Source organism: Eleginops maclovinus, chromosome 13, assembly GCF_036324505.1.
Source record: "Eleginops maclovinus isolate JMC-PN-2008 ecotype Puerto Natales chromosome 13, JC_Emac_rtc_rv5, whole genome shotgun sequence".
NCBI lineage: Eukaryota > Metazoa > Chordata > Actinopteri > Perciformes > Eleginopidae > Eleginops > Eleginops maclovinus.
This window is the reverse complement of record NC_086361.1, coordinates 9,577,507-9,604,556: the sequence shown is the minus strand read 5'-3', so window position 1 is coordinate 9,604,556 and position 27,050 is coordinate 9,577,507. Positions and strand designations below refer to the sequence as shown.

The 27,050-nt window shown below is 42.1% G+C and overlaps 1 protein-coding gene across 3 annotated transcripts in view; it reads left to right on the top strand.

Annotated features, from left to right (window-relative positions):
- The window catches only part of LOC134874992 (exostosin-1c), an 84,597-nt gene that overhangs the window by 4,713 nt on the left and 52,834 nt on the right, over positions 1 to 27,050 (top strand). For all 3 annotated transcript variants that reach the window (XM_063899324.1, XM_063899322.1, XM_063899323.1), the window contains exon 2: positions 9,554 to 10,939. In XM_063899324.1, coding sequence (XP_063755394.1) covers positions 9,993 to 10,939 — 947 coding nt within the window. In that variant the 5' untranslated portion in view covers positions 9,554 to 9,992. The remainder of the gene's footprint in view (positions 1 to 9,553; positions 10,940 to 27,050) is intronic.

Here is a 27,050-nt window from a genome sequence, read left to right as displayed (position 1 = left end):
AAAAAGACTGCAACTTCATTCAGTGATCCTAAATAAAGTGTTGCTATTATCAGGGATGCGGGGAAAAGGCTCTCTGGGGAGGCTGAATCCTGATGGCGAGCAGTACATGGATCTCATCTGATTTATGAAATGACTTTATTGTAATGGCGACCCCCTCGTCTTAATAGGATTTTGCATTCGTGACGGTTCTCTAATACCCTCCCCGGTGATTAAGAGAAGCACCAATCTTATCTTGTCAAAGCATTTGGCCAGTACAGAGAATATTCATAACCCAGATGTGGTGGGCACTTCCATTATCAAGGCTTTTAATAAGTGGGTGAGGATGTCAGTGTGTGACCTTTTAAAAGCTATTAACCTTGATGGGTCAATGTGCATAGTGATTATCTATTTGCATGCAGTTTTGTGTAATAATCAAGATTGGGAGGAAAGACGTGGTGTTAAGGACAAAATAAGACAGTGTAAGTATACAGTATAGTAGTATATAGTATAGTAGTATGGATATATACATACAGTGATATGTCAAGAGGGAGAAATAAGAGTGTGAAATCCATTATTTTCCTGAATCTTTTAAAGCCAGATTCTGCAAAAACTCCTGTTTTAATCTCCCATGTCAGAGATACTCTACTAATTAAGCACCGGTCTGGAATGTGCACCTTCTTCCTTATCCCAGGGTCAGATCATATATCATCCCCTTGTTGTCAAGGTCGGATTGTTTACAGGTCGATCTGTTCCGAGTCCTGCGATAGGAATGCCTTCAGCCCGATGCTCCGGAGATAAGATGAGTTGCAGGGTGCATGCACTGCGAGCAGGAACAGTTAATAAGGCAGATGGATTTCACTACATGCTGTGTGTGTTGTCAGGTGCACAGCCGGGCACCCTGAACACAGAGAGGTCCACTTACTGTATCAGAAGATTTCTCACTCCATAAGCTCGGAGCTTTGTGCCACTGTTTTGTGTCATGTATTCTGGTCTGCCTTTTATCACACTTTTATGGGAATATACACTCCTTTGCCAAATTCCGAGCCCCCCCTAATAACGGTTCCTACCCATCTTGTTCATTCTGTTAATTAGCCCTTGTGGCATTGGAGTGCAGCATATTGTTGAGACATAATTAATCAACCCGGCTTGTAATTATGCTGGGTTTGGAATGTGAGCGCGGTTGGGAGGCCGGTTGCATCGCAGGGCGTTCAGCTTGAGGTAAACATCTTATTAACCGTGTCAGAGTCCCTCTGCCCACACGGAGCAAGTATTTTTATGGTGCTTTATTAAGGTGAAGGAGAATGTGCTGTTATACACATTATGAAAATGGCCTCGTTAAAGAACCACTTTTATGGTCATTGTGGTTCTGAGGTGGTCGATCTAATGGAAATATGCTCCAGTAGGTGGACAGAGAGTGTTTTTTTTTTATCCAGTAAAAGGCAATTTCATAAGCAAAGACCAAAATGCACATATGGGCTTGTGTATGCTTCTGCTTATATATGCATATGCTGTGTGGGAGTGTAAAGAGCATCTCAATTTCAAAGGGCAACTAGTAGGTGAGGACAGAAAATAGAACATGGATCACAAACCGGTTGTAAGTCTTTAATGCAGATCTGTCAGCACGGACAGAACTTTTATTTTGATGCCTACAGGCTTCATTGGCAGTCAGTGACTCCTGCACAGGATCTACTCTAAGATAGAAATGCAACCCTGCTTTAATGATGGCATTCACACTCGCACTAAAAACACACATACATTCTTCAATAGCCTTGCCACTAAGGTCACTAAAACAAGAGTGCAATAGTTTCCAAGCTGAGGAATCAAAACCTAGCATTAGATTTCAGCTGGGGATGTAGATTATTCTCTTTTAAACTTTTAAAGTGAGGATCTATAAGATATTCATAAATCAAGTCCACATTTACCACAATGTCCTTCACATGCATAACATAAAAATGCAGCATGGAACCCGTTGTAATTTCATCTTATTGATAACCCTGATCATCTCTTTAAACCTAATTGGAGCTGTATTAAGATATCGCTAATGCAATCCCCACATTTCTTACTGCTGCTGCTTTTCATTATAAGCATTCAACTGGAAAATCATGGAGTGGCTCCATTAAAACAATGTGAGTTTGTTTGGCTGCACAGACACACCAGTGACTCTTGTTGTCTTTCTGTGTAGCAGCTCTCTCAGCGTTTACTGCTTCAATAAACCTGGGACCTGTAATAACAAACTGCACTTGACTGTACGAACTTCCTTCCAATCAGAGACATATTCCACCTAAATTGAGGGGGTCACAACTAGAAAAAGATTCATTTTGAGGGGTCGCAAGCGAAAAAGATTTGGAACTGCAATAACACAAAAAATGCAATGCAGCTATCTTCTGGTCCCAGGTCACGCTGTCACATCTCTCAGGCCCGTAATGACAGAGTCCGGGATTTAATTTTAGCCTGACTGAGGCTTTCACCTCACCACGAAATTTGTGTTTTTCTTCAGAACACTTCATTTTACTGAACTAATATGTCGCCAGCAAAAACACACATGCCAGATGTGTGTATAAGTATAGTGCAGACACACTCAAGCACACTCGGCCATAAAAAGTCACTGAAAGGCCTTGCTACCACCAAACAATGGTAATTGTAAATGCAGGGCATCACCCAGGAGTTATCAGCGTATCAGCTTCCGTCATTCTTTACAAGCTAAATTTGAATTGAGAAGGAAAACGGATACATCGTTTTACCAGACATTTGGCCCATCCAGTGTCAATTTACAACCTGCTCTATGATACTACCCAAACAATTTCAGACATAGTAATGCTGTTGCTGCTGCTTCTCATGCAGTATCAGTAGCTCAAACCGGAAAAATGACTTCAATAGCAGTGGATTTTATTTTGAGCATTAACCATATTATGCTCAGAACTGGTGCTGTGGCCAGAAAACCGCCAATTGAACAAATAAGAGGAAAGACAATCTGTCTCCGAAAGGCAAAATCTCGTAATAAAAAATATCCCATTTGGTAGAAGAGAAATGCAAATTGACAAATACTGAATTTGCTGCAGAACGCCATCGCCGGTGACATCCATTTCAAAACACGTCAGTTTTCATTTGCTGTCAAAGCCTGCCTAACCACAGTTGAATAAGCTGCTGTGTAAACACGATTCGGGGGAGACAGATGGGATGACAAAATTCTATTCCATATCCCCAAATGGCTTTAATAGTGTAGTTCTGTGGTAAACTCGCAGCAGGTAGAAACAGTTGAGGGAAGTCCTTGGTGCCCACAGAGAGGAAAAGATCTAGGGCAGGAAGTGAAGGGACTGGGTCCAGCTGTCATCCATGAAATAAGGATCATTAATTCCCTCTCTTGTCATTCTCTCCCTCCATGCCTCTTAAATGTCCTTCATCCTCACCTTTTTTTCCCCTTGACTTCTTCCTTTCCTTTCCTTTAATTAATGACTCTCCGTTGCTTGATTTGGGACACTCGCGGTTACTAGTGGCTACGGAAAGAACGTTTTAATACTACACCTTTACAGCAAAACAAACACTGTATTATAATAAAATGAGTCAATAGTAATAGTACCTGTGATCTGATTTACACTATACAAGGTGTAAGTAGCTTCCATACAAGAGGTCAACAGAGGATGCCATTTCCACAGCACTCCACTCTGCACTGACCCAACTGGACAGCCCCAACTCATACGTCAAAATGCTGACATTGACTTCAGTTCTGCATTCAACACCGTGATTCCCTCCAAACTGATCTCCAAGCTTAGCCAGCTTGGTATCAACCCATCCCTCTGCAACTGGACGCTGCACTTTCTGACTAACAGACCCCAGTCTCTTAGGATAGACAACCTGTCCTCTGCCACTATCACCCTGAACACCGGTGTGCCACAAGGCTGCATGCTGAGTCCCCTCCTGTATTCCCTGTTCACCCACGACTGTGTACCTGTTTATGGCTCCAACACCATAATCAAGTTCACAGATGACACTACGGTGGTAGGCCTGATCAGAGGCGATGACGAGACGGCCTACAGGGAAGTACGGCACCTGGCTACGTGGTGTGCTGATAACAACCTGGCGCTCAACACCGAGAAGACCAAGGAGATTATCGTGGACTTCAGGCGGGCTGGGAGCCATGCACACCCCCCTATCTGCATCAACGGAGCTGCAGTGGCGCGTGTGTCTAGCTTCAAGTTCCTTGGCATCCACATCTCCGATGATCTCACCTGGGCCCTAAACTCCTCCACCCTGGTCAAAAGGCGCAGCAGCGACTGTACTTTCTAAGAAGCCTTAAGAAAGCTCACCTCTGTCCCAGGATACTGGTGGACTTCTACCGCTGTACCATTGAGAGCATACTTACAAACTGCATCACAGTATGGTACGGCAACTGCTCCGCATCAGACCGCAAAGCACTCCAGCGGGTGGTGAAAACCGCCCAACGGATCACCGGTACACAGCTAACCACCATTGAGAACATTTTTTCGAAAACGCTGTCTGGGCAAGACCAGAGGCATCATTAAGGATGCCTCACACCCTAACAACAGACTTTTCACCTTACTCCCATCCGGTTGGCGTTACAGAAGCCTCCGCTCCCGCACCAGTAGGCAGAGAAAAGCTTCTTTCATGAGGCTGTGCCCCTGTTGAACTCCACTCCCTCACTCCATTAGCATCATTGCACTCACTACTGTACTGTTTGCTACTTGTAGAACTCATTAATTGCACTATTCATATCTCCATTGACTGAATAACTTCACTGCTCATATGTTACTGTACACATAACCATCTGTACATGTTGCTTAAACTGTTTACACTGCTTATACTGTTTATACTGTTTACTGTTGCTGGTTGCACATATAATCCATATCGCATCATGTGTATGCTGTCTATACTGTGCATATACAATCTGTAGATACTGCATATACAATCCTTGAATACTTACTGGTATAACATATGTATATAGTAATTTATTTTTTCTCTGTATATATTATAGTACATCTTTGCAATTCTGGTTGGATGCTAACTGCATTTCATTGGCTTGTACGTCGACTTTGCACAATGACAATAAAGTTGAATCTAGTCTAAAGTTGTTCAAATGCTATTGATATTGGGGTGTGCAGCATGTTTGTTTTTTTTTAAATAAAATAATGCTTACCCTACATATCATCGAAAATTGAGCTTGAGTTCGTGAACATTGGGGATTCTAATTTAAATCCAGTGTGTTCACTAGGAGCGATTATCCAAATGGAACCATTTTAGAGAGGTAAAGTGAGCAAGCAATCTGAGAGGTTCCGCCCATTGCAGTAAGATTGTGAAACACTCTCCTGCTCTGCTTGTACAGTACATGATTCACCTGCCACTTTCAAATGTAGCTGATTTGAATGCAGCATGCATTATTGGCTCTCCATTTGCAGTGTTCACACATTTTCATTGCTTGCTCAGTAAACTCGAAATGAACCTGCCTGGAAGTTTCTTTGCACCGAAGGTAAACGTAGGATCAAAGAATTGTTGGCCTTGCTGAGGGTGTTCCTCATGTCTGCTAAGTGTTTGGTGCTCACCTCCCCCAGCCCTATTTGAAGCAGGAATAATTAAAACAGGAAAACAAAATGCTATTGTTTCTAAAAACCCTCCAGACAGGTTAGGTAAGAAAGGAAAAGGAGGGTAAAGGACTGGAATGCAGGAAAAATAATAGAAGAAGTTATAGAGGGGAAACACATGAAGAACAGTGGAATTGTAGAGCTCTGAATCCTGCTCTCACCTTTCCTTGAACCCTTTCCTCAGGCACCTCAATTCAATGAGCCTTGTGGCTTTTTCCAGTGCTAGTCACCCAACCATAATGATCCATCATTGATCCATGACAGAGGGACTTCTCTCACCACTTAAAGCCACTTATGTGTGTGTGTGTGTGTGTGTATGTGTGCATCCATACAAGTGTGTCACCTTGCTGATTTGTATCTCCAAGGTTGTTGTCAAGTCGAGGCATGCCCGAGAGTTTCTCTGAGTTACATTTATCATTATCGCTTGTTGTTAACGGCCACACACGAACCATTGTACAGGCTGTCCTTGCACACACAAATTAGGATGGCAGGGATCAGCTCAACAGTTTTAAACAGGAGCTGTTGAGAAGTGAGAGAAGGGTATTAAAACATATATTTTCATTGCTCAATTGATGTGTTCTTTTGCTTCAATGATAATGTTGATTTCACATATTATCCTCCTCTAAGCCTGAAATGCTTCATGGCCTCGGAAATATCTGTATAATTTTGAAATCAATTCAAATTTGAGCTGCTATTATTCGATAAATTAAGTCGAATAAAGCCTGTAAAGTGAAGGTGTTTAAAAAGATTGTGTCTTATGGTGTTATTGCAGCTTAAGTGTGGAAATGGAAGCTCCTATTGTTGATCCTGCAGTAATGGAGAGACCTCGGTACTCTCAAATCAATGAGGATATCTATACAGGACAACTGCGGGAGGACGAACAAAAGCAAAGGATTGCAATGGCATTGGATTAGACAGAATAAATTCTGCATGCCCATCATCATTACTATCATCATAATGATACCCTCCATCACTTCTGTATTACACCTTCTTGCCAACACCATCAATTATCCCCACAACCACAAATCATCAGGACCCAGCTCGTACTGATCACATACCAGAGTGTTCCCTGAAGAACATTGAGGTATAATTGTGCGCGTTGGTGGCAGGGGATATAAAGCATGAAAAGAAATTAAGAAAGGAAAAAAATCAATGCCTTAACTAAAGGAGCAAGTGAATTATTGATGAGCAGTATGTAATGGGATCCCAAGTGTCTATTTCTCCCCAACTTGGACTGCTTGCTGCTCAGGCTGCTACAGTCACAGCCAGAGAAGCAGAAACAAGAAAAGTGCCAAAACCACCCACTTACATCTCCTCTGGCAGATTAGCTAGCCTGAAGTATCTGGTCCGGTTTGGCTGACACTACCAGCTGTATTGTTCACAATCTGGCAGTGTAAGAAGCTCATGTACCTAGATGCTTCTGCTACAGCCAACCTACTGTACAGTCAAGTTAAGCGCCTGTCACTTTTTGAATAAATCTGAACGAGCATGTCTTCGAATGCTGCCCACGTTGCCTAAACATAACCTCTGTAGAGTGACTGTTGCTCCATTTATTTGTAGTGACTCCTCTGCGGTTCTGTAAGGCAGTTGCATTTCAATTCAGCATTACCCATGATTTTTTTCCTATCAATGGGATCAAATCGAGAGTCCTTCCACACTTGAATTCTCAGTTGTTTTGTTGACAGGATTATCTGTTTAGCACAGCTTGCTAGTTTTTCTCCGTTTTGCGTTAGCGAAGAGAACAACAACATATCAGAGTGTGAGAACATTGAGGGATGAATGCACAATGAATGCATGGCAGCCGCGGTCATTATCAGGAATTGCACATCATTGCAACAGCAATATGACCTGTCTTGAGTTCCTATTGTTAAAATGAAGCTAATGAAACACAGCCATAAGGTTCTGCAGCTGAGTCCCCTTTTTGTTTTGCATGTGACTGCATGTGGCAAAAAATAAATACGCTTGAGGCCTTTATGTTGGTTATGAGGGTCAGAGCAAGCCTGAGATAGAGTTCTTGTTAGGAGACTCACTTCCCAAAGCATAAAGAGAGAGACAACAAAAAAGTAACTTCAACTAGGAGCAATAATATCTTTGAGTTTTGCAATCAGGCTCATTAGAGATGGGCTGCTTTTGTGCCTAATGCATTTTACGTTATTTTAATTCATTCAAATAGCAAAAGATTTTTTCGAATTGCAGTAAGGGATGTTAGAGAATGAAGCAGTTCTGGAAACGCTTAGCGGCCACAAAATCAAATTATTTATTTGTGAATTCCGCCCTAGAATGATGAGTTGATAAAAGAAGATAATAACAGTCTGAGTATTTTTTTTTTATGGTGATCCATTTGTCTGACTTTCAAAAAGTTACAGCCAAAAGCTCTTCTTTTACTGATAAATCAGTAACCTTTTAAGTTTAAGGGATTCTGTTTGAAACCAGTTATAGTAGTAGTAGTGTTCATGCTGTTTGTCTTAATTTCTCTGAAGCTGAGGTTTTCACTATACAAACCAAAGTATAAACCTTACAATCATGAGTACAAGCCGTTCAATTCACACGTTAATCCTCATTTCCTGTAACCCTATCAGGCGGGAAAATCCGAATGTGCATTGTTTACACACATTGCTGGTGTGCTGTTTGTTTTATTGCAAGCAGAGAAGGCAGGCATCACTTCTGCTTGGCTGGAGAAGAGGCAGACACGGGGAATGTGAATGAGAGGTAGAGAGCGAGAGCGGCCAGGTGAGACCTGAAAGCTGCCTTTGTTTGGCAGCTGGCAGCACAAACATTGCCCTTCACTGTGAGACGATCTCCCCCTACACACACTACGGTATACTGTACATGTTGGGGAGTTATAGGGGGGATGTTTGGCAGAAAATACGAGGCTGAAAAACCGTTACAAGTTTTGGAGATATAACACAGAAAGCCTTTACTCTCCAAGGTGAACGGACGTTTTATAGCCATAAAGTTGCTCTGTTTTCACTTTTCCAACATCTCCATTTTAGATGCTGAACACTCTCTTATTTTCTCCTTCACTTCACCTCAACTGTATCTGTCTTGGTTGAACTGGAGCTTGAAGAGCATAATAATATCTAGTTCTGTCTACATACGTATACATCTTTTTACTGGAATGTGGAGGCCAGAGAGAGACGGAGATAGGGAAAAGTTGGAAGAAATTAATCTGAGTAATACTTTTTCTCTTTATGAGCTCGAGATGTGGGATTTTAACAGTTTTTCATTCTCTGCTGCATGTTGAACATTACCCAAATGTTCTGATTTGTTGCTATTCGATTACATGTATTGGGCAATGCAGCCCGAAATGAAAAACAAATTAAATCTAATACCCATTGGACAAGGTGTAAGTTGTTAGGGAATACTTTGCTTAGGTATTTAACCTTTGAAACACTTCATCATTTCCCCATTCCTTTGTCTTATTTCCCAGGGCATAGGTCTATCCGGCCTTGGGGTTGCTGTAATCTCCCTTAAAGAGGGGCAGCTTGGCCGCTTTGTTGATGCCAGTTTCTGACTGAGCACAAGCTGACATGAGATAGTTTATGGTTCAGGGATGTCTAGAAGCCCTTCTTATCCGGAAACATAGGTTCCCTGGCGTACATTCTTTTGCCATGGCCGACAGCTTTAGCTATATTTAGGATCCATACTTGTTTAGTCTCGCTAATGAGGAATGTTGATAATACACTCTGAACTAGGTAAACCCTGGGACTGCAGAAGAGATGTTCAGAAATGGTCAGGCAACCGATGTGTCATCTCAAATGTCTTGTCAATTCTCTGGCCGTTAACTTCATAATAAACCTTCAGTGTTTGCCATCCAGCTCTCCCATGTCTCTCTGAGTTGCGTCTCCATTGCTTCAGAAAGTTTCTATCAAATAAGTTATGGTATCTCTCGAAACAGCAGTTTTATGATGTACGTCTCCGTGTTTGTTGAGGGGCAGCAACTGTACTGATCTGTATTGTTTTTGTTTACTTCTCCCAAGGAGGGGCCCTGCAGAAAGCGCCAGGCACCATGAGGCAGCAAGCTTGGCCCGAGAGAGTGCAGAAATCACCCTTCATGACTCTCAACCCGGCTGGGCAGCGGAGGAAGTGCACACAGGAGCAGCAGCGCATGCCACAACAGACACAGGCTAATTCACAAATCTGAGAGGACAGTGGAGAGTAAATGGGGGAGGCAGGAAGAGACTGAGAGAGGGGAGTCAGTTACTCGGATTGCGTCATCCTAAATGGCAAAGTGGACTGGGCCACCCTCAGAGGCAGTAATGTCCTTGTTAACACATTGTCCTTCGTTAGACCCTCCTTGTTAAAAAAATCACAAGTCAGTCCCCCCCCCGCCCCTGTGAGGCTACAGAGCTGAGGGGCAGAGAAAATCAGAGGACGAGAGAGAGACAGAGCGGAATAAAGAGACAGTGACAGGCCCCCATGCAGGCCCGTAAGAAGTATGTTCTGCTGGGCTTGTGTGCGTGCTGCTGGCTGGTCCTCTTTTACTGCGGTGGAGGAGTCCAGCTACGTGTGCTCCGGCTGCTGACACGCCAGCGGGGTGAAGTGGTGCGCCCTTGGCCCAACTGGACTGACAGGGCCTTCCTGCCCAGCTATGCCCACCTGGATGAGCTCCAGATGGACCCCGGGACGGCTGAGTCGCCCCGCCAGCGCCGCCAGTCGTGGTCGGCCATTTATAAGGACAGTCGTTGCCGTATGGAGACCTGTTTTGACTTCTCGCGGTGTCGGCGTAGAGGAAGAGAAGGGTTCAGGGTGTATATATATCCGACAGAGAAAAATGATCATGTGTCAGAAAGCTACAGGAAGATCCTGACATCCATAGGTGAGTCCCGGTATTTCACATCAGACCCCAGAGAAGCATGCCTGTTCGTGCTCGGGATAGACACCTTAGATAGGGACCAGCTATCAGGACAGTTTGTGCCCAATGTGGACGAACGTATCCGGGGTTACCCGCTCTGGAATGACGGTAGGAACCACCTTATCTTCAACCTGTACTCAGGCACGTGGCCTAACTACACAGAGGACCTGGGCTTCAACATCGGCCAGGCCATCTTAGCCAAAGCCAGCCTCAACACGGAACATTTCAGGCCAGGCTTCGATGTGTCCATCCCGCTGTTCTCAAAGGAACACCCGCAGAAAGGTGGAGAGCGAGGCTGGCTGGTGAGGAACGCCACACCGCCACGAAGGAAGTACCTGCTGATGTTCAAGGGGAAGCGTTATCTGACGGGCATCGGTTCAGACACCAGAAACGCTCTTCATCACATCCACAACGGAAAGGACATTGTGTCGTTGACGACGTGCCGCCATGGGAAGGACTGGGAGAAGCATAAGGATGCCCGTTGTGACCATGACAACCTGGAATATGAAAGGTAAGACATGGGGCTACACGTCCAGCAGGGTGGGCAGTACTGAGGATTAAATGAGAAGGAAGGCATGAGTGAGGCTCTGTACTACACAGGGAGGTATGGGAAAAGTGTTATTCTTTTATAGGAAATTCACAGTGGTGTTTTTCCTTTTGACTTTGAATTTGAACTTTTTATGCTGTTTTATTGGTCTTTTATTACTGTGTATACCACTGGTCTTTTGTCCCAGGGGTCATTTTCATGACGGCAAAAGTTTGACTCTTTAAGTTTATGATGTTTGTGAAGATCTAAGGTTTTGGAGAAAGACTCAAGTCTCTGGACATTAACATTCAGGTCACTATATACAGCAATAATTGTATTAAATGTACATAATAATTGCTCAGCTTGTAGTAACTGACCTTGAGCTGCTCCATTATTCTAAGTGTTAAACATTTTACCGGATGATAGATGAATAAACAACACACTCACACATTTTGAATTTGGGTGTGTACTTCTATACGACACATAGATTAACAGCCACAGCTAATTTATAACAACTGAAATTACATTGCGTAAAGAGCCAAAGCAAAGGTCACCACAAAGAATGGCTTTGTGAAATCTGTGATTACCTCAGAGAATAACCGCTGCTGGCTGTTAAGTGTGAATAATTATTCTTTCTTTAACTCAGCCCCTTGTTTCTCCAGGTTTTCTCGCTGTTGTTATTGCGTGGGGAGATAGCCTTGCCATTTCAACTTTGGTTTTAAATTAGCTTACTGATTAGACGGGGGTTGAAGTGGATAAAAAAGAACTGGAAAATTCTCCAGCAACATCTGCAAAACTTAGAGCGATGATTTATTATTTAAAGCAACTCGTTTAAGCCTTATGACCTTAGCTGCCGTTTGAAAACATTTTGTATAAAGGCACATATATATTTCCGCTTCAGCCCTATGTGCTTTACAGGCTTTTTTACTGAGTGGTTTTCAAGTATGTGAGCGCCATTGTTGAGTTAATAATGAAAAGCTTTATGAAACACACCCATCTGCCTATTACATGTCGCAGCAGCAGCTTGGTAAACATGTCTCATCCTCCCAGCACTTTTCTGCTGCTGGCTTATTCGAGCTCAGACAGTGATTTAAAAAACAGATTGAAATGGACGCATGACCTCGAAACACTCAAACCATTTGATTGTACAATTGTCTTTTCAATTCTCAGAGGATTAATATAAGTAGTACAATATCTCTTTAATCTTTTATCTAATTGCAAATGTTAAGAGATTGTTAAAGGGGTCGAGGTAGTGAGAAAAGGGATGTGAGAGGAAGTAAAATTTTCAGGCAAAGTTATCATCTATAGTATAGTTTTTACAGAGCAGCCCCTCTGTACTTGCTTAACTTACACTTTGCAATAAAACTCTCTGAAGCTGAAGTGCTGACAGAGCTCCTCATTATGGAGTCAGTGTCTGTCCATTCAGACACCGTTACCAAGGATAGTCATGGTGCAGAACATCCTCACAGAGGACAAGATGCATATCAGGGAAAGAGAGATTGGCTGGGTTCCAATACTAACGTACTGCACACTAACATTCTACCTACTTACGACATACTCAATTTATATATTGAATACTACCTACTAAATAAAGGTTTAAATCGCATGTCATAATTTCTGTCTGTCAATCTAGCTTCCTACCTATCGCCCATCCATCCACCCATCCGTTGTAGGTTAGCAAGCTGGTTTGCCCGGTCGCTAACGCCACAATAACTTTAAAAAGACATATTATAATTACTATTGTCTTAAAGGTTTCAAATTAACTTGGGCTCTGATTTTCTTTTACTAACAATTAATTTGCTATTTTTACTTGTCCAGTCTTTGTCAAGCTAAGGCCGTAACCACAACATTTTATGTCCAAAGTGATTCAAATGATAATTGGATTATAGTTCAAGATTCATTTTGTCAGTCCATTAATTCATTAATTGAATAGATATTTCAGTCCTACTAAGCAAAGTTACTTGTCAGGACTCATGGAATACTTCTAAGTGAAATAAAAGCTAGAAATGTTAAGTTAAATAAATAGAAATGTGTTTAATGATGGTAGAGCAGTTCGTTTTTGATAAATTCCTGTACAATATTTAGCAGAGCACTCGTTCTGAACCACCTGCATCATTGAATCGCCTTTCCTCTGTTGGACTGACCCAACGGCCTAACCACATTTAAATCTAAAGCAGCAGGAGTTGGAAGTTGTTTTCATTTGAATGAATGCTCAAAGCGAGTATCTATACAATAGGACTTTTCAAATATCATTTTCCCCGGGAGCAGCAGTTAGATGATGGTTCTGATCCAGACACACTCCTTGCTCCTGTGGCGGATGACTGGCCACCTCAGGCTTGTTTACATTGGGCCGGGCAGCTATGGGATGGAGCTGCTCAACACTGTATGAATGAGCTCATTTATTCCAAACAGCCCGCTACTCACATACCCGGGTGGGCAAGGGGTGTTTGGGGTTGGGGAGGATAGCGGGGGAGGTCCCATGTGTTATTTCTCGGTAGGTATGGCTACAGCAACGGCTCTGAGGGTGTAAGGGTGTGAATGGGGGAGGCAACGTGAGAGACAGCTGCCGTTTGTAAGAAAAACACAAAAAGCTGGATGTTTTTTTTCCCCTCGCTCCCCTAGTGTATGACATTTCTTTCTCTGGAAATAGGAGGCCTATAGCCTTGGAGATAGAGGTGTGAAGCAGCATTGTGGGGAGGGAAGGTGAGGGACTCTTTTTGCATCCTTTGAACCTTCCTTTGTGGGGAGAACAAGGGGACTTCAGAGGAGACACAGCCTCACCTCTCCATCTGTCTGCTGGTATATCCCCCCTGTGTCTGTTCTTCCATCTTTCTATCCTTTTCTTTCCCTCATTCCTCTTGTCTTTCTGCCAAAAACCTTGCACCTGAAGTATGCTAATAATAATACCGCCCTGTGTCTATCTGGGTGTGACCGTCCCGGCTATATATGCATGAGATTGTTTCTGTGTTTTAGACTGTGGCACGGTCTGTGAGGCTCTTAGAAGGTGGCATGAGGTTAATGAGCGCATGCATCTGGTACACCAGCAGATTAGCCCGGAGGGACCCCGACAAGCCGACAACAAACGGACAAAGGGCACGAGGAGGAGGAAGAGGAGGAGGAGGAGGAGGAGAAGGAGGAGGGGGAGGGGGGAGGGGGGGAGGGGCAGCAGGAGCAAGGTGGAGGAAGACGGACAAATCAATAGACCGTCGTGACATCATTTTTCTCCCCAAGTAAAACCCTTAACACTCCCTCACCCATAATAAATGAATTGTGTGTAGGGTGATTTCTCCAAGTTGGACAATAATAATAATAACTTTCGTGAGTTTAATGTCAGAATCAGAATCAGAATATTTTTATTCGTCCCACAGAGGGGACATTTTCATTAGTTACAGCAAAAAGAGCCAAAGACAGCTTAATATTACACCCAAGATACAAAATATATACAAGAAGTACACAATTTCACAAAATACACAAAAATACAAATATACAAAAACAGACCTATGCAATAAAAGAAATATTAGAACCCACTTGTATATGTATTGCACATAATTGGTTTATTACAACAAGGGGTTTTATAGTTTGTGTTGTTATATGTGTGGGGGTCTACCGGGGGCCATGATGGTTATAGAGTCTGACCACTGCAGGAAGGAAGGACCTATCTCTCTGTGAGACACCACGGGTGCAGCAGCCTGTCACTGAAGGAGCTGCACAGCGTGGGAAGGGTGTCCTGGAGGCGGTGGTACAATAAAATAAAGTATAAAGTAAATAAAAATAAGCTGTTTAACTAATAAAATACTAATTCACCAATCATCAAAATAGTTTTTAATGAGGATGCATTAAAGTAACTTATACTGCAACTCAAAACAACATCATCCAGCATCCTCTGTCCAATCAAAAATGAGCAAGCGCACTCCTGCTTTATGCTGAAAACAGCCAATTCCTGATTTTACCTGTGCAGTGTCAGATACGCCTTCAGAAACTGGTGTTCTGTCCTTGTTCTTGGGATGACAGACATTGATCCAAAAACACATTTTCTTCCCTTTGGTTGTATCTAGCCAGATACACACATGCAGAAAGTGATGGGTTTATTTGCAGAGGTTTTGATGTATTTTATACCTCGCATTTCTGCCTGTATTTCAAAACAACGCATGAGAATGGGACCTTGTCACAGCATTGAAGAAAATAAATAAATAACTAAGAAACAGCATCCCGGTTGCTGTATCACACCATGCTATCAGCAGGCTTCCTTGTCCGTATTTCTTTGGGGGAAAAAGATCAAATATCTTTCTCAGTGGGGTCTCTGGATGATCCTGAATCATCTTTAACAAAGACGCCTGTTCACGAAAAGAAAATATTCTGCAACTTGTGTTACTATCTGTTGGCAGGAAGACAGACATTCACCCATTTAGACTGACGGTTGCAGGTTCAGACCACATGACTGCCACAGTGTAAAGCATTGTGACTGCTGCAGTACGAATACTCTGATCTATGAAACAATGATAATACCTCTATGGTTATCATCAGAATGTATTTCTTTTTTACAGATTAAGTTTAAATACTTTTGTCCCCGCGCCATTTCTATTAACTTAATTTTACTCTTTTAAAACATGGAATGATTGGTAAAGGGCACGCGAAAAATCCCATTAAAATACGCCAAAGGGAAAAAGAAATCTGAATAGGAACAGAAGGTGCCTGGAAATACTTTTCTCGGGTCTATTGAATTTGGTGTGTAATTTCTGTGTGTGTGTGTGTGTGTGTGTGTGTGTGTGTGTGTGTGTGTGTGTGTGTGTGTGTGTGTGTGTGTGTGTGTGTGTGTGTGTGTGTGTGTGTGTGTGTGTGTGTGTGTGTGTGTGTGTGTGTGTGTGTGTGTGTGTGTGTGTGTGTGTGTGTGTGTGTGCGTGTGCATGGATTATGTATGATAGGGGAGTAAAACAAAACAAAGTAGCAAAGAGCCAAGTTGGAGGTAAGACACAGTGGTACCAAAGGCAATAAGAGCAGCAAGACAGAAAGGAAGAAAAGGCGAATGTCATGTGATAAAGATTACAAAAAATGGAGGAAAAGAGCGAAGGATACCGCAGGCAACTTTAGGAAAGAGCGCGAACGAAACAGGGGCAGGAAGGAGGGTGACAAAGTGGGAGAGAAAGACAGAGCAGGGAAAGAAAGAGTCGGGAGAGAGGGGATACTTGAAGCAAAGGAGAAGCTGTGCTGCAGCCTAATGGCCTAGTTTCCCTCACTTTAGAGAATTCTCTAAGAAAGGGAAGAGAAACGTACATTGTACAGTGAATGTAAATGAGCAAGAGTGTGAAAAACAGAAAGGGGGTGGAAAAAAGAGAGGGATACTTAGGAGATACAAAGATACCAAAGAAAACGTTCTCAGTTCTCAGGTTCCTTTCCACCACGAACCGAGAGTGTTTGTTCATAGAGATGGACAGGATGGGAGGGAGGGTTTGAAGTGACAGGGAGGACGTGTAATGGCCAAACGCTTTTCCTCTCTGTTTATCTGAAATGGCCTCGGCCTCGGTGTATTAGGGCCGGTGCAGGAAACCGATGGGTCATTATTCATGACCCTCCTTGAAGGAACTCAAGGTTGCTGAAAGAGAAAGCAAACCTGGGTAACAGTTCAGGATGAAGGCAGCATACTAATCAGAGAAAAAACAACTGCAACAGAGACCTGCTTTAATAATATATTGGATAAGTAAAAGTTTGAAGGAATTGCTTTTGAAATGCTCTCATGCATATGTTATTCCAACAGGAAATTTGCAGACTTTTTTGCCGTCCAAAATTTGTTTAGTAATTCAGATTTTAATTTGGGTTGGAAAGGAAAACAGCTCATTGTTATCAGCTGGCAGACATAAAAAAAAGCCCCCCCCCCCCATTGGTGTGTACTCTGCTTCCGCACATGCACGGTTTGTTTTAGTTTGTGTGTGTTTGTGTGTGTGTCTGTCTCTGTAATAGCTGTACGAGTGTGTGTGCGACTTGAAATTTTGGCAAACCAAGTAAGAAAACTGCAGCCCACGGTAATTAGGGCCTGTGCAATTGTACCTCTGAAGATGCTGTGGTGTGTGTGTGTGTGTGTGTGTGTGTGTGTGTGTGTGTGTGTGTGTGTGTGTGTGTGTATGTGTGTGGTTTGAGAGGCCTGTCTCTGCTGTCTCTGTTTAGAATACTTAGAAAAAAAGAGGCGGCCTTCTCTGTCCATTTTACACTTCGCTCTTTTTCCTCCTCTCCTCGTATCTTTCCGCTGTATTTCTACACATCAGTAAATCTCATTTCCACTGCTCCAACGTATCAAACATATTCATAAAGTCACAGAGTGCTCCAACAGTTCTTCAGAGGTTGAACCGAGGGCATGAAATCAACCTGATTTCTCACCAGCCTGTGTAGCTGATTGATTTAGTTCTTCTTTAAAGTTGCTCTTATCAAAAACGTTATATCAGCAATGGGTCAAACCAAAGCATGCATTGTGGAGGGGGCGCTCATCGTGATAAACCCTCTGATGAATATCACGCTATTATCGGTTCCTCTCAGCCATTTGAAGCTGTCATTTCAGAGCACATTTGTATCAGTTTTACATCAAGATCCAGACCACAGTTTTATGTTGCTTTGGTGTTGCTGACTTCTAGGAATTCTGGTTGAAGAAAGATACTCGGGCCAAGGAATTTTGGGTTTGCCTTTATCTGAAATTCCAAGTTTTCCATTATTGTTTTAACCGCAACAACGACAGAGACTTGATTTACAATCCCAAAGTTGTATTTTCAAGGTCACAAAATAAATGTTATCTTCACTTCAACTGGGAATGATTACTTTGGACGAAACATTCTTCTTCTGTAGGCAAATAAAGGAGTGAACAGAGTTGGCAGAGGGTTCTTACAATCTCTGTGAGTCCTCCCTGCAGCTTCTCAGACTGCAACAGCTTCATTCCTTAGTCTTGAGAAACACAATATTCTTAGTAAAAAAACAAAACCAGTGGCAACCCACTCATCATTCTTATTATATGGTTGTGGTCAAATCTCCATTCCTTCAGTGTTCTCTCAACCTTCTTACTGTTCGAAAGCTACAGTCATATTTGAGGGCCTCCCACTGCCTAGATTCTTCTTTTCAGTTACTCGTCAGTCTTGTTCATCTATTTAAAATAAAGAAAAGTCTGTTGGCATCTAGAGGGACAAAAGTTTACAAGTCACACGACCTAATGAGTCAATAAAGGTCTCAACGGCTTTTTTATTTTGAACAGACTCCAGACAGTGTTTGTCCCACTGGAACTAAATTGGAAAATGCGACATGACAAAAAGCCTGCTTGACACACCCAGGCTTAACTACATTAAGGATGTCTTAACTCTAATCCCTGCATTGAAAACAACTGCAAATCTAATTGCTGTAGTAGATGCACAGCACAGCTTCCAATATTTATTGTTTTTCAACTCGCCCATTAGCATGTTTCTCTCCACAACCCTGTAACTCTTCTTGTCCACCTCCTACTTGCACTTTTTTTAATACGGTACTTTCCATTCCTACAGTTGAGTGCAAGCCTCCTACCATTTTTCAGTGCTCCAGTATGCATAATGGTATGCATAATTTATCTACATGTCCCTGCTTCTACATAAAGACAAACTTTTTTAGACAGCACAGCTTTGTCTGTAGTGTTGCAACACAATTGTCTGGCACGCCATTGTGGGATGCACATATGCCTTCTCACAGTCCCTTCCCTGCTCTCACCTGTTAATCTACAGATCACTGCTCTGACAACGCCTCTCCCCTCCTCCCAGCGCTCACCCTTCACGCGTGTTTTGATCAGCCGGACAGCATGCGGAAGGTGAAAAGATTTTAGGCTCAGAGTGTTAAATAAGGTTACATCTAATCCAGTCCGTAAGAAGTGATAAATTAGGAGTCCTGACCACTGGCTTTGCCAAAGCATGTTAGGCTCGATAATCACCTGCACTTTTGATCTAGTCTCACACTGTTTAGGGATGGATTGATGGCGTAACCATAACATTTGAACAATTGCCAATAAGGCGCCTTAGAAGAGGACGTGATAAAGTTACATAAATCATTTTATAAAACGTCAAATAGATCTGTAATAAAAGTACTTCCGATTTGCAGTTTGTGAAAAAATGATTTGACTGTTTGACCTTTCGGCACTTGGTCTCTGGAGAAGTGTTGCAGAGGATCTGGATGAAATATGGTTATGACAAATGTCATTTTAATCAATTTAACAAACCTTTATAACTGCCTTTTGCAAACAGAACAGATGGAGACATGCCAAGAGGATTATGTTGATGATTTTGGCAATATATTAATTAATGCTTTAAGGGTTAGATTGACGTGTTGGCAAATATCGAACAATTTCTTGTCTTTGAGCAGTTTCCAGGCAACCAGCAGAGACTCCAGGAAGTTAATACACAGAGGCAAATATTTTGCCACATTACCAATTCAAAAACCATCACTTTTCATTTTAAACAAAAACTATTAATGAGTGACCTTGAAAGGGTGGAGGTAGCTGGTTAGTGTTCCCGCTTGTTTTTCTGTTCAAGGCTATGCTCCCATGCTGGTATTTGTTCTGTATTGAATGGACCATTATAAAACACATTTCAATCTTCCTCTCTCAAAAAGAAAGGTATAAAGCTTAGTTGTAGTAGTTTTATTTTAGCGTTTGTAGAACTATTTATTTAAAAGTCTGCAATAAAAGAAATATTAGAACTCACTTGTTTCTTATGAGTAGCTTTTTACTGACTTTTAACAATGCATTCACCACTCACAAAGCCATTAGTTACAATTTATAAGGCCAGTATAAAAGTGTTCCTATTAGCAAGTGGCATCCTTAGCCAGAATCCTCAGTGCTTAAACTAGACCCAACCATTTTCAGTATTCAGTGCGTGATGTATTATTTTGAGATGAGACATTTGATTTGCCAGGAGAGTCCGACCTTCATTTTTGAATTCTTTCCATTCTAAATAAAAATCATAAAATCTAGTCATACAGCGAAGCTAATGCAGTCCAGCTGCTTCAAAGGAGATCACCTTCCCTGTAATATCCTCTGTCTGTCGGTTGACCTTGCCGTGTTCACTTATGACAGACATATGTGAAAACAGTGATGATTTAAAAATACATATTTTTCGACTGATCTTCTCAAGGAATGTAGAGGCAATGGCCACTCAAAGGTCACAGAAGTACAAACCAAGTAACACGGCAGGCAAAAAAAAGACAATCTAAATGGTGCCGTGCAGTAACAGTAGGGTATTAGCGTGTCACTGATAACGTGGGAGATTTGGTTCAAAGTTATGACGGTTGTCATGGCGTTATGTGTGAGTATTAGCAATTTTCACCAGAAAGAGTGTTGGAAATCTAACAAGAGCCAAATGTAATAACACACAGGACAAGGTCTTTATAAAAGCTTGGAGATTGAATCAATTTCCCAGGATTTTATCATTTTTGGGATCAAATGCAGACACCATATTGACATAAAAGTATGACTTTTGTGTTCTGAGATTTTTCAGTAAAGGAAAAGTTGTGATGGTCCAAATTTGGTTTGTGAGCTTGTGAGGAAATTCTGAAAATAAATATGCAATCTGTCCCCGGCTCATGGTCTGTGGGGTCAGGTTGGGTTCATGTTGTGGGTTTACAGTGAATATAAAAGAAATGGTGCCAGTAATAGTTGCCAGTCTATCAGGGTCTGGGTGTTCTGTTCTTCTCCGTGAAGATTTGCAGTACAGTTTGTGAACTTCCTCTTCATTGTGTTCTTGTCACATCCGTGTAAAGTGATAAGTCAATTTTGATGACTGATTGATTGTTTAGAACGCAAAAAAATATTGGCTTAAGGCCGGCTAGCTTTGGGCCAAGAAATTGTGTTAGCAATGACTCAGGCATGAATCCCTCCTTCTGGTGTTGGAATCGGGGGGGCCTGCTTTGGAAAATGTACAACCGACAACCTGACACCCACTTTACAAAGCAATTGGCCAGGTGTGCGGATCATGTGAAATTCCCTCTCCGGAGCTCCTTTATTTGTTTTTTTTTTAACATCACATCTTCTTTCCTGGCTAATATTTCGGCCACACACAGTATTATTGAAAAATATGTTGAAAATAATTAAATATAGGGTTTGGGTCATCATTTCACAGACCTCACACTCTGAACAGTGTTCAGTCACATTCAGCATGTTTGGGTTTCTGAGGATAAGATAAGGTTTCAGCGTACTATTTGCTGACTGCACTGTTTCATACGGGTGAAAGCCAGCTCCTATCTGTCCTTTGTTTTCTCTTTTTAAAATATGGGCGGCTCCAGTCCGTCAGGTGCTTATCAGTTTTCCTAGGAAGGCCGTTTGGCCCTGGGGCTCTCTCAGTCGTGTGGATGTCCTCTTAATGGGTGCCCATTCAGCGCCCTAATGGGCCCTTTATGAACCCAGCTAACACCACAGCGATCATAGCAGGAAAAGCCTCTGGCGACCTTGCTTGCTATTGTCCAGGCCAACTGGAGCGTAAACGCTTTGACAATGACAATGAATGAGAGAAACATAGAGAGGAGGGGGGAGACATTTCCCATACCTTATGCAGTTAAGGAGCTGGCCTGGATTTCAACTGTTTACTGGTTTTTGATAGTATCTAGTTCACCTTTGACCTCCCCACATGCTGTAAGAAGAGGTTTAGAGATTATGGAGCTGAGAAAGATGAGAGATTAGTGTTATCTCTGCACCTTTCTTGAGATAATACATTCAGGGGGAAAGTGGAAGGCTTGACTGTTAACGGATAATTAACTTTTTGGATATTTTTTTATCTAATGCCCTACCTTATCAGAAGGAAAGAAATGCATAAACTTAGAAGTTCAAAGCATTAATGTGGAGACAAATCCAGAAGCCAGACACACAGCACTCTTCAATTGCTTCAATTAGGCTGTCCCAAACACATTCCCGAGATGTTTCTCTAGACCTCCTCACAGGACCCCCAATTTGCCTGCGATTTATGGGGTAAAATTAGGTCACAAAATATTGTGTAGTAAGTTTGCAATAAGATGAAAAGGCTTTTTAATAATGGCTTTTTTTTACTCTCTTTGATGTACAAAGGAGCCCTCCGATTGGCCAATCTTCAGATGAATGACTGATACATATTGATAATCCCCACCACTGCAGGGTTCAAAGGATTCACTAATATATGCTGCACTATCAGCATTACATTGATCTACGTACCCTGGTTTTTAATATCGCAGTGGGTATTGGGGTTAAACTGGGATTTGGATCAGAGCACGTCTAAGCAACCTCAAGTATTTTTTAAATGCAAACTATTTAATAACCTTCCATGTATGTTGCTTCATTATTACCTTCATACATTCTTCTTTTATGGAGTTTCTGTGCGATGAATGTGTGTGTTTCTCTCATTTGTGAAGCACGTATCTTTATGTATAATAACCCTGATTGAGGTTTTTGGGGCATTAAAAAAAAAAGCTGGTGTACCTTTTCAGAATCTGTGTTCTGCTTTCTCAGAGTCCCACTTCATCGCACTTCAGGTGTTTGAAATGGCATTAATGATGGTTAGCAGGTTGCTCAGAGACTTTTTTGGAGCCTGTTTTCCGTGCCATTATTAAAGAGTATTTATTGTGCTACTTATTTTAGTATAAGCCTGGGAAGGGCACCTGTTGTAGCAAACATGGAGCACACACTTTTTCTGAGTTGTGCAATGTCAGAAAGGTTTTTAAATCAGACCTATTGTGTTATCTTCTGCTGTGCTTTTAAGCCAACACCTCTTGATCCAATAGGGTTGCTTAGAGAGGGTGGAAACAACTGCCTGAACTGAACAAAGTGGACCTAACAAATAACAAAATCCTCATCCTGTTTATCTTGTAGTTTTGCCTACGTGTCTGGCAGAGAAACAGTAATTCTTGATTTCTCCAGGAACCCCACCTTATTTCTTGTTTCATTTGAAATGTTATACCCTCATCAAGAGCTGGAAAGTTTGTGCAAGTGTGTGTATGTGTGCGTCACTGTTGCCCAGCCCAACAGCAGAAAATATGATATGTGTGTCCCAGATAAGGGGCTTTTATTGTTCTACCTAGCAAATGAAGAATGTGTGGAAGATCATGAATTACTCATGAGCTCTGGTGTCGAACTCTTATTTAATGATAGCTGTGCCGGGACCGCTCTGTACCTCGCGCCTGTCTCCCTTTCTCATCACCTTTGATGAATGAGAAACAAGTTGAGTGGGAAAGAGGGAGTCAAAATTTCCCCCTTAGTTGCTCTCAAAATGTATTTCGCTGTAGTCTCTTTGAAAGTGCTCCATAGACACAAACCTGAGCGGCCACAGACGCACTTCAGAGTGTATGATGTATGGCCTGCTGCACTGCCTTGTCAGATGGCCTACTACACCCAACTCACCTACAACACGCTACAAAACAGCTTTCCTCAAAATGGAACTGCACCAAATATACACACACTGGCAGGTCTGTGTGTTGTGTGAAAAATGGGCTCTATGTTGCATCCGCCTGCTCAGCCTAAAAGTCTCCTCTCTAGATTAAAACCTCAGCAAGCCGAGCTCCTTCACTCTACAGCAGGCCCTGATTCATTCCAATCCAGCACTCATTTCAGTCCTCATTTCCTTTACATTTTACACACCATTAGGCATATTAAGTTCATGCCGTTGCGCTGTTCCTTGCTTATAATGATGAAGCTGTCTGTGTGCATCTCTGATCCTCAGCTAGATGGTACGTCAGGGCAGGTGAGTGTGAAAAATGGCACGGTTCAATAGTTTAGAATGTAATGTGATTTAAAAAGATTACAATAAATGAGTCTACACTGCCAATGCTAAGCAGCTCTGTGAAGCACAGCGGTGCTAAATGCTAACATCAGCAACATGCTCAAAGCTGAGACGCTAATAAGCTGATGTTTAGCTTAGTGTGGTAGCATGCTGAAGCTGGCTAACAAACAAAAAGTACAGTCAACTCTGATGAGAAAGTCCTTGGTTTTGCAGATTTGAGACAAAAAAATCTAGATGAAAAGTTAGGGATCATCCCCGTTTTGACTTATCCTGGTAGTGTGGAGATGTGTTCAGCTTGTTCCCCCTCAACCTCTTTTTTTGTATTTCTATGACCAATACCAATACAGCACTGAATGGGCTCCTTGCAAAAGAAGAAAGGTTTATACAACATTTTATTCAATTTCACTCACACATTAAAATAGGTCACATACTATTTCAAAACCTGCTGTCCGGGATGGTAGATATGAAGTAAGGAGTATCACCAAAGCCTTTAGGGTAAATCATCTGGGAACCATACATGTCAGTACCAAAGTTTATATGAAAATATCCAATGAAAGTTGAGATGTATAAAAGTGAAAGTTTTGACCAACTAGGGGTGCCAGATGAAAGTAAGTCTAAATAAATCTAAGTCTAGATAAATGTCTGTATAAACTTTAATCGCAATATAGCTTAGAGATCCAATACGGACCAGAGTGGTGGACTTACAGTAATTCCTATATCCTTGCTGCGTCTCCCCCATGTTGTAGCTTTCATTCTGCCAATACCAAGGAGTCGTCGATCCTTAGCCTGGTTTATTTATTGCCTGCAGTGATATCCTTATACCATAACTACTATTAGCTGCTGTTGGCATCTACTATAACGACCTCTAAGAGTCCAGTATTGGCATCCAGCGACACTTCCAACCTTTCACCCAGTGCCAACACACATACCCAACCCTCATATGTCCCTACGATCTCTTCCTCTATTTCCTGTCTCCGCTGCTCATCTTTCGTCGACTCTCAACACGATGCATGTAGGCACACACGCCCCTGCTCATGTTTCCCGCCGTGTGCCCGGCCAGGAGTGCCCTGTGCTGTCAGCCCTGCTGCTGTGTTTCCAGCTGTCCCCTGGTTCTCACTCTCTCTGTCCACTGGCTGCCAGTAACCAGAGCGCTCTGTCTCTGTCCCCATGTATTGACCTTCCCTTACTGTAAGACGAGTCTTCACGTACTTCCTTCCCTTTGTTGCCTCACCCCCCCCCCCCCCACTCTCTACTTCTGTTTTATATCCTTAAGGAAAAGTGATTTACTTTCTCTGCCTCTTTTACATTTATTCCTAGGATTTATTCTTTTGCTCCTCTGTTGTCTTTTATTCAGCTGCTTCCCCGTCCCTCTTGCCTCTCTGCCCAAAAGGATGTAATGTGATCAGGTGCAGTGTGAGTGTGAACCCTCTTGGTTATATTCACTTCAAAAAGTAGACATCTCCCTTTTTCCCTATTCCCTCATGTAATTTTCTCAATCTTCCACTGCTGGAAGGAAAACAGTCAAGTGGTGGAAGCAGTATTCAGATCCTGTACCGTGTAAAAGTATCCTATAGAGGTAAAACTTCAGCATTCACACTGTCATAATTTATTAGTGTATCATATACAGCTCCGGAAAAGAGATCACTCCAAAGTTTTCTTAAATCTTTATCTCTACATGTATGGCAGCCATTCCAGTGTCTGTTGAAATTGTCAGTAGTTTATACAATACAATAAAAAAAATCATTTAACTCAAAGACATATAAATAATAAAGAAAATTATAATGCTGAAGTGGTCTCTTAATTTTTTCCACGGTTGTATTTTCCATCTGGTTCTGTAAAGCAACCTGTAACTAGAGCTGCCAAATTTAATGGAATTAAAAGTATGATATTTCATCTAAAATGTAGTGAAGTAAAAATGTAAAGTAGTAAAACAGAAATTCTCAAGTACAAAAGTAGGGTAAGTTAGCAAGAACAAAGTTTGATTAAATGTACTTTCTTACCAACCTTGTTCGCCTCCATGATGCAAGGAGGGTGAATCCAGGTAAAACCGTATTGATCTCGCAGTAACAATAAGAGCAGTTGAGTGCATGTACTTTAGACATGTCGGATACTAAAAAGCAATTCCAGCAAATCTAATATTTTTCATTCTACTTCCTCCACCCAGCCTCTGCTCACTTACTATGCACATGCAAGCACTTACACACTGTGTCACACTCCATCATGGCCTCTAATAGGGTATGGGCTGATGGAGCAGCCAGGCCTGCGCAGCAGACAGTGGAAAAGTGAATCTATATTCAGTCTCTGCACTTCCTCCTCCTCCTCTGGAGCCTGATGAACTCAAGGGAATCCATGGAGCCAATAAACGCGCTGTGATCTATTGAGGCATCGTCCCTCGAATGCAATCTACACTTCACGGGGCATGGACGGTTTTCTGCGTAGAGAGTCTGTATGCGGTCATTTTTTATTTCTGTGTCTGGTGGTGAATAAGGTCTAGTGGTTTAGAGGATGTTTAGCGCATGTGTGCACGCATTAGTGCAACGGAGAGAGACAGTCGGAGAGAGAAAAAGAGGGAATGGATTAGCTAATGAGTCTCTGCTTTCTCCGTGTTGTGCCTATCGCTTTAGAACAGGGCGACTGCAGCAGATGAGCAAGAGGGAATGATCACGTTAGTGTCCCATAAAATGCAACTTTCCCTGAGAGGGCCCTCACTGTCACATTGCCTATTAGCTTAACGCAATGATCGTTAAACAAGGGGGGGCTTTATTGATCCCCACAGAAACATTCTCTTCCTTCAGAGGTCAGGGAGAGCTAAAGAATGATGTGTCCAAGCTGGCGGTATCCAGTGTCTTACTTAAGCATGGTGATCACTTTTTTACATCGTTCACAAATAAGTACTTCAATTCCACTTACATTTCACTCTAACTGCTTCTTCTAACAATTTTAGATGTGGTTTGGCTTTACCAGTGCTACTAGTATCATTCTCTGTGTTATTTTTGCACATTTTATTTATTGAATTCTTTACCAACCAAAGAGGATGTGTTTAAATTGAAACAGGGCCTAAATTAAAGAAGTAATGTGTAATGTTAAGGACTTGAAAATTTGAGACTTTCTTCCATATCATGAACACCTACCACTAATGTCGGTGGCTGGTTAAGAAAGTGTTGGATTTACTGTTTTAAGGTCAATACAGATAGGTGACAAAATGAATATAATAAAACATTAGTCTAACATCGTCTCTAATCTCTGTGGAGTAAAGATGAACAGTCTCTGTTGCTTTCCAAACACTACTGGCCAAATGTGTGTCGAATCAAAATCCTTTATTTAACTTTTCTCAAGAACATTGGTGTGTAGCTCAGCTAACAGAC